We start from the raw sequence: 8,247 nt of genomic DNA, 5'->3' as shown, positions 1-8,247 counted from the left end.
GAGTGCTCTCCTGGCAAGCCTGAGTCAACACGTGGTGTTCTGGTGGTGTTCCTCTTCCTCTCCATTATCAGTTTAGCTCACCATACCTTGAGATTACTTCCTCCTACCAGCTCTTCTACAACATCCAGATCCCTGCCCAAGTCCTACTCGAGTGCTGTAACCCTTCTTCTCTCTGTCCCCAGCTTGCCAACCATTCCTATTCTTCTGCTGCCCTTGAGCACGTGACCCAATTGCACTGAGAGGAGGAAAGCCCAGGGACAGACACAGGTTAATTTGGAAATTCTTGCACTCAAATGCTGTTAAAAGTGCCTGCCAGGGACTCCAGTGAAAGCAGGCTAGCTCCAAGATCAGCACACTCCCATAGGAAACCTGTGTAAACTAATTCTGTCGAACCGTTAGCACTCGGGGTGATTAACCGCAGCACTCTCTGATCTTCCCTTATTAAAGAGAAGGAGAATGAAATTCACTGATTCATATCAGCTTAATATAAATCCTTGTGAGATTCGCTGTTGAGTTCAGCTGCAGCAGGATCTGGTAGCCACCACGAGGGATGAGAAAACTCCCTTGCAAGGAGCCCTCCGTGTGACAGGGGGTGGCTGCAGCCACTTGTGCTGGGTCACAGTCAAAGCCAGGCTCCCAGGCCATGGTGTGCAGCAGACAAGTGCATGGCAGCTGCGGCTCTGAGAAGATTTTTACTCTGGTGCCACTTTTGAATACTTGGCACTCGGCAGGCAGGCATGTGCCATCTTGTTTTAAGCAGCTCCATCTCTACATGCTAAGTGCGCTCCAGAGAGAGATTTGGGCTAGGGGTGAGCAGGATTAAGGACGGTTGTAGTTTGACTGCAGAGATAACTCCCTGCCGCAAGAGATTTTGCCTTCAGTAGGTGAAATAGTGCTCTGGGGCAGCTCTGGAGGTGCTCACCCCATGTCAGAGAGGCCACCCCTAATAACCTCAAACCCTGACTTCTAGATGCCCCAGCAAAGTGGCACATGTACAGCTTTAGCAACGCTAAACAAATCTTGTTTTTCAAGACATACTTACAAGACTTCTCGGTGTTTTACATATGTTTTTATGAGATACGCTTTTTGATACATGAGTTGTTTCACTGCATCCATGTGCAATCCTGCACCTAAGTGCAACTCCAGGATCGCAGACACAACGAAACAAACAGGTGGCAAACACACCGTGCTGTTTCCAGCTCTACTTACCAGAGCATTGCTCATTTCAGCATTTCCCCCAGAGACCTCCTTAAGAGTAAGGACTGCCTCTCATGTGTTGAATGCTGCATAGCAAAAAGTGAGCAGTTGGCTCCTGTCCTCCCAAAAAAGTATAGGAGCAGCGATTTTGAAATGGTTAAAGACATAGCAGCATTTCCTTTTAAATACAAAGTTACAGTCCTGTCTCTTTCAGTCTGGAAATTCATACATGAAGACAGTTTGGTTAGGATCAGGGAGAAAAAAAAAGGAAATTAAAAAAAAATTAAAGTGGAATAGGGAACAATGCTCTGTTTCAAGAATGCCATTGTTCATGCAACTAGAAACCTAGGGTCCATAAAAACATCAAGCAAAAACTGAAGCTGGCTGAAGCAGATAATGCCTTACTAAGTGCTACAGTGCCTTACAAAATTCTTAAGGGTGTATAATGACAGAATGCTTGAAAAGCAAAAGAAACCAGTTTCCCAGATGAAATATTCAGATTTCTGTACTCACAGATGTGCTAGAACGTAGATCTTGCACCTATGTAAGAGGTTTTGAATGGCAGCCATACAAAGGACATCCTACACCTACCAAGTGTGCTCCAGCATTATTGGATGGGACAATGACATTTCAGGTCCTCAGCACATGCCAGTTTCAATGCTGACCTTGGATCTCTCATCCAGAATTCACAGGCAGAGCAACAGACGAGGTAAAAAAAATGCCTGGTTTAATTGTAAAAAAGTTTTCACATGGAAAAAGCTTCAGATAAAGGATGACTCATAACTTTAATTTAGCTTTAAATGCCTGCTATTTGCAAACCAAACAAGACATTCCCTACTCCCTGTGTTACCTATAAACCAAATCACCAAAGATAGCTTTCAGTTGAACAATGCATGCCTAGGCGATAAGGGGTGAGAAATATTTTCTGCATCATTATATTACTTACACGAACTGAGGGAGAAATGGCAACGGTCCCTACACAAACACCACATCGAAACTTGGACTTTAGTAGCATTCCAAAGGCACATTAGGACATAAAAAATTGATATTTCCATTTTGTTTTAACTACTACAAAGATCCAAAAGCCTCTTGCGTGCTGGTTTTTTTTTTTTCCCCCTCAGCTTTATTGTGCACCACATACACCCAAATTCCTATCTGACAGACACTACGAATCAGCTGAAGAGGAATCGCTTCTTCCCTTTCATCCGAAGAGCAGCGAGAAAACCAGGTCCCGTTCACCCAGGCACTAATGTGGAAATCATCTGTTTGCCGCGCGTTCCTGCGAGGCAGCTGGAACAACGAGGTCCCGAAGGAGAAGCACCACGGGGCTGGCGGTGACCCGGGGCGGGCTCGCCGCCCCCAGAGCTGCGGCGCCGCACGCGCCGGGCACCTCGCAGCAACGCGTCCTCAGCCCCTGCATGGTCAGCCTTCCCCGGATACGCGTGCATTCCTGCAGGAATCCTGGCTCCTCGTGGAGTGACTGGGCTCACAGGACACAGCAGGTTTCAAGAGAGAACTCACTCCGTGCGGGTGATTAAGCGGAGTTGTGTGAGCGCATCCTTTAGTCTCCGATATGAGTTTATTTCTTTGCCCGACATTACTGAGTGGGTTTTCCTTTGCTTACACTGAGGTGGGTACGCCAGCTTGCCTAAGAAATCCAAGGCAATGAAGATGGGAATCCTTAATTGCTGAAAAGACTGCTAAAAAAATGAAAATAATTCTAGGATTTGTTATCATCAGATGCACAAGGTCTTATGTCCTCAACAAAACTACGTCCTCTAAAAAATCATTTAAGCTGAGTTACTTTAAAAATCATAAATTACAGTTTTACCCATACAGGGGAAATAAGGAGCAACTCAACATCCAGAGCAAAAACTTTCCATACACCTTTTTCCCTAAAAAGAGATGTTACATCAGCACTGCACTTACACAATCCTGTCTTTCAGAGTCTTGAGACTACAAGCATACTGCCACCACCCCCTCCTTGCCTTGGTAAACTCAACCACCAACAAATACCTAATGAACTTCCTTTGGCCATGTCCATACACAGAAAAAAACTAGAGCAACTGTTCAGATAAAATATTATAGGTTTATTTAAAACTTATTTTCACCGTGAATATGCAAAATACAAATTCCAACAAAATGTTCATTATTACTTCGTAGTTTACAAATATACAAAATAGAAGTTTGCTTAAATTTATATTACATATTTATTATGTAAAGAACTATATAGAAAACATTTGTTCTGCTTAAGGCATATTTGGGAATAAACCATTGTACAAACTATTGCACATCGAAACCACAGTGCATTACAGACTGTCTGCATAAAGTTATTTTCTTAATAAAAAAAGATAAACCAGGGTTATTCACCTGATTTAGGTCATAATTGGCAATCGGAAGATAAAAAATAGTTCCTTGTCAGATATGCAGCAGTTTGAGAACTTTGGCTTCCTGTTTTTGGTACCTCTAGAACCAACAGTCACTAAGCACCATGAAATAGGCTTTTAAAATATAATTCTGTACCTGAATTTTTCCTCCTCTTTTAACATTGTAATGGCTTTTAGAAGGAAAAAGAAAAAAAAAAGAAAGTACAAGATGACATGTACATCTAATATTGCATTGAAAGGAAATTAAGGGAATGTAATTTCCCTGTGTAATATCCCCACCCTCCGAACTACATACAGTCTGTTTAACCCTGATATCCGTGACTTCCAGTCACTCCTTGGCATTCTGTAGTCCAGAAATAATTCAAGTTGGATTTACAAATGGAATGATAGAAGATCCAGTCATTGACCCCCAACGTCTTTGGTTCTCTTAAGTGTATAACTATAAAAAAAAAAGAAAGTTGCAATGTCCATATGCAGTTATCCCTCTTTTCCACTCTTTGGAAGACTTCACCTCGATTATCTGTAGTGCTTAAAATGAGTTCTCCCCGTCTCGTGGAAGACAGTCCTTGTGCTGTAAATACTGAATCTCTGCGGCAGTCGGGGGGAAGATCCACTGCTTTCCCAAGTCAGAAGTGCCTCTTCATGTGTAAGGCGAGGTGGTCCGACCTGGAGAAGGCTCTGTCACAGCGCTGGCACTGGAAAGGGCGGTGGCCCGTGTGTTTTCTGTAGTGACGGGTGAGTTCATCGGATCGGGCAAACTTCCACCCGCAGCCTTCCCAGTCACAGTGATAAGGCTTCTCACCTGTGAAAAAAAAACCAAACCAAAAAACAAGCAGTGAAACACAGGAATTTTGGGGTTTTTTTGCGGCTACCACTTGTAGCACCTTCTTTCAAGCAGCCCTAGATAAATCAAAGAGTGGTCAAAAGCAATGAATTCCATGAAGCAGCTGCAAACAAACTAGAAAGACTAAAAGACTGAAACAGCAACATCTTTTCAAGGTGCTATGAAATGCTAGTGTCACTTAAATGTTCACTGAAATGCTCATTTTCACTGCCTTGCACACCAGGCTTCAGAGCACCTGAGTGTGTATTTTTGCTGGCGGTGTTACACAATCAAAATAGCAACCAGAAATAGCTCAGCAGACAACGTATTTAGATAATTGTAGGTCTCAAGAATGAAAAAACAGCCGGAAACTGTTTTCATTAGCTCTGCCTGATTAAGGACTCAGTCTTACTAGTGTCTTCATTATACAAAAACTACTGTTGATAGCAAGATGAGCTTCCCCAACAATTATAAACTCCCTGTCCTACACATCCTGGGGATGGTGCTGACTGGCTTGAGGCAGATTTTCACTGATCACTTGCCCAATTTTTTTTCCCCTTTCTGCCATTACCCGAAGACATAGCTTAACTATGGCTGCATCAGTGTGTTTTCCCTTTCCCATCTCCCCTTCAGGAGAAAGTTTTGAATCAGGTTCACAACCCAGGGATTCAAATTATACAAATTCCCAGGTTATTTAGTCACTGTTACGGAATGCCCACGCTGGTGAAACCCGTGTGCTGTACCTGCTTTCACAAGCTCAGTTACTGCAACTCTGCACTCAACTGCAAAGTTAGAGACTGTGCTCACACACACACACACACACACACACTTTGGGAAGATTTTATCCCAATTCTAGCACTGGATAATCGACAATTAAACTCTGCTGGTGCAGGGGGAGATGGTGGGTGAGGCACCTCATCGGTGCTGCCAGCTCAGCTGAAAAAAACCCTGCTCTACAGGGAATCTATCTCGGTTTTCCCAAAAAGGGAGTAACAACTTGTAGAGGTGCACAACCTCTTGCCCTACAACCAACCAAGAGAGGGGTGCATGTGCAAAGCACTTCACCAGCAAAGAAAGCAGTTATCTTCGAGAGAGGGTTGTTATCTTCGAGAGAGGGCTGCTGCCTTCTCACAAGTGGGCGAACACAGTCCGGAGCAACAAATCCCTGCCGGCTTCCAGCTACCTGCTAATTACCTAGCCACATAGCAAGAGAGAAGGAACAAACTCTGACTTGGCAAGAAACCCACCCGCTCCCACATCTGAGTCACTCTGAACCATTAAGCAAAATGTCAAGCCAATAAGTGAAGACTGCTCAGGACTTCACGTAGCCAAGGGGGGAGGAAAAAAAAAAAAAGCCCGGAAACCCAGCAAGGAAAAGCCTTGTCGCTTTTAACCCTTCCACTGTCCGGTGGGGTCACACCCCGTGCCCCTCAGGCCAGGACATCCCCCGGACCCGGCGCTGGGAGGACTAACCTGTGTGGGTTCTCAGATGCGCCTTGAGATGAGAGCTCTTGGTGTAGGTTTTGCCGCAGCCCGCATAGTCACAGGTGTGTGTGGCCGTCCTTTTCCGAGGCCATGACCGCCGTCCCCTCTTGGGCTTGGTCTCCTCAGGCAGGCAGCTCCCCGGCGGCATCAGCTCTAGGGGCGGACAGGGAGGAGTGAGCACGGCCAGCGCCCAAGCCGGGACAATCCGCAGCCCCAGCAGCACCGCGGGGACTCACCTTGGTACTGCAGCGCTCCGGGAGAGAGCTGCTCGGGCAGGAAGGCGGGGTAGCCCGGAGCCGGGGGGTACCCCGGCGGCAGCGGCGGGTGGCCCAGCCCCGGCGTGGCGGGGAGACAGTCTCTGCCGCCCAGCATCTCCTCGGGCCCCAGCGACGGCGTACTCCGAGCGGGCAGCGGCCGGCTGCCCAGGGCGAAGTCGTGCTGGGGGGCTCCTCGGGGGCTGCTCCCGTGCGGCGGCGGCGGGGCCAGCGTGCAGGGCGGCGCGGCCTCCTGCTTGATTTTGGGGCACATCCGCGGCAGGGAGGTGTAGGGAGCGCCGGGGCCGTCGGCGCCGGGCGGCGGAGCGGCGGGGCCGCTCTTGGGGCTGAGCCCCGGGTGGCTGTAGTCCCCCACCGCCTTCACCACGAACTTGCCCTGCAGGCTGCCCAGTGGCGGCAGCGCGGCCGGCGCTGGCAGGTACACCGCGTCCAGGTCTGGCCGCATCAGCTCGGCCACGAAGCCTCCCGAGGGGGACACGTCGGTGATGTCGGCCAGGTTGAAGGGCGCGGCGGAGCCGGCGGCGGGAGCCCCGTCGCAGCCGCCGCCGCCGCCGCCGTAGAGGAGACCGGCGGGCTCGGGCCGGGGCAGCGGGTAGGCGAAGGGCCCGGCGGGGCAGGGGCTGGCGGTGGGGGCCGGGGTGGCGGCGGGGGCCACCACTATGGCGGCGGCGGCGGGCTCCTGGTGCATGAGCGAGTTGGAGAGGATGAAGTCGAAGTCCAGCAGCTCATTGAACTCCTCGGCGTCGCGGCGAGGCCCGAGAGCGGCGGCGCCTTCCAGCTCCGACGGCGGCGTCTCCACCGGCCGCGCCGACAGCGCCGGCGGCGGCCGCTTCAGCTGCGACAGCTCCTCCCGCCAGCGCTGCGGGGACATTCGCACGGCTCAGCGCCGGCCGCACGGCGCCGCGCCCGCCCCGACGGCCCCCGCCCCGCCCGGCCCCGGCCCCGGCCCGTCCCGCCCGCCCCCGTCCGTATCGCGGCGCCGCGGCGCCGATACTCACGTTGCCGGGGCCCGCGGGCCGCGCCGCCTTCTCGCGGCCCGCGGCGCCCGCCGCGAAGGTGGCGATGGAGGGAAGGAGCGTGCCGCTGAGCGCCATCTCGCACTCGCCGGGGGGCTGCCTGCGGTGGGGAGACACAGCCGAGTCAGCCGGCGGCCGGGCACGGAGGGGACGGAGGCAAGGAGGGAGGGAAGGCGGCAGCCGCAGCCGGCACCCACCGCATCCGTGCCGGGGCGTCCCGCCGAGCCGCCGCCGCCGCCGTGGTCCCGAGCGCCGGCGCGGAGCACAGGGAGGGAAGGCGGCACGGACGCGCCGTCCAGCCGCGCGGAGCCGGCGCAGCGCCGCCGCCGGGGCGGTGCCGCGGGAGCGCCGGGCTGCTGCTCCTGCTGCTTCTTCTTCTTGTAGCTCTGCGCTGCGCTGCGCGGGGCGCGGGGCGCTAGCGGCGCCGCGGGGACGAGGAAGAGGAGGATGAGGAGGAGGCGGCGGCCGCCGCCCGGCAACGCGGCTCCGGCACCGGCAGGGCGGCGGCGCTAGGCGTTTCCCGAGGAGCCGCGGCCATGTGGGGAGCCGGGCAGGGCGGACGGGGCGCGGTGGTGCCAGTGGGGAAAGGAGGGCTGGATGGAAGGAGGGATGCGCCGGGCGCGCTCCGCCGCCGCCGCGCCCCGCTCGGCACTGCGCGGTCCTGTCGCCGCCGCTCCCTCTTATCACCTCACTTGGCGGGCGCGCCGCCCCCGCCGCCATGGCGACGGCGACAACAAACGGACATGTGGGGAGAAAGGAGGGGGACGGGGCGGGCCGGGCCGGCTCCGGGGAGCGCACCGAGCGAGCGGCGGCCCCGCCCCGAGCGCCCCGTGACGCGGGCGCGGCGGTGACGCGGGAGCGGCGGGGCGGGACGCGGGGACACACGCGCCGGGGATGCCCGCGCGCCGCGGGGGCTCCCGCACCGGCGGCGGGGAGGGAACTCCCGGCGGGAATGGTCGGGAAGGGAGGGACGAAGGGAGGTGGGACGGAGCATCCCGAGCGGCCGCCGGGGCGCTCTGCCTGTCCGCCTTCCGCCTAGACTTGCATCTTCGTGCTATTTTTCG

At 53.6% G+C, this 8,247-nt stretch overlaps 1 protein-coding gene across 1 annotated transcript; it reads right to left on the bottom strand.

Annotated features, from left to right (window-relative positions):
- Positions 1–3,286: 3,286 nt before the first annotated feature.
- KLF4 (KLF transcription factor 4) lies at positions 3,287–7,692 on the bottom strand. The gene is made up of 5 exons (XM_058823695.1): positions 7,381–7,692; positions 7,166–7,283; positions 6,129–7,026; positions 5,881–6,045; positions 3,287–4,386 (listed from the first exon to the last, which is right to left on the bottom strand). The coding sequence occupies exons 1-5, from the start codon at positions 7,383–7,385 to the stop codon at positions 4,211–4,213; spliced, it is 1,362 nt and encodes a 453-aa protein (XP_058679678.1). The 5' UTR covers positions 7,386–7,692; the 3' UTR covers positions 3,287–4,210.
- Between the last annotated feature and the right edge of the window lie 555 nt (positions 7,693–8,247).

The sequence above is a fragment of the Ammospiza caudacuta genome, chromosome Z, assembly GCF_027887145.1.
Source record: "Ammospiza caudacuta isolate bAmmCau1 chromosome Z, bAmmCau1.pri, whole genome shotgun sequence".
NCBI classification, from domain to species: Eukaryota; Metazoa; Chordata; class Aves; order Passeriformes; family Passerellidae; genus Ammospiza; species Ammospiza caudacuta.
Note: the sequence above shows the minus strand (reverse complement) of the source record. Positions and strands in the feature narration are given on the sequence as shown.

Excerpts from the sequence above, each read along its gene's own strand:
- KLF4 (XM_058823695.1), bottom strand. Across the intron at positions 6,046-6,128 it reads CGGAGCGCTGCAGTACCAAG|AGCTGATGCCGCCGGGGAGC; the intron begins GTGAGTCCCCGC and ends GTCCGCCCCTAG. Across the intron at positions 4,387-5,880 it reads GCATCTGAGAACCCACACAG|GTGAGAAGCCTTATCACTGT; the intron begins GTTAGTCCTCCC and ends TTTTTTTCACAG.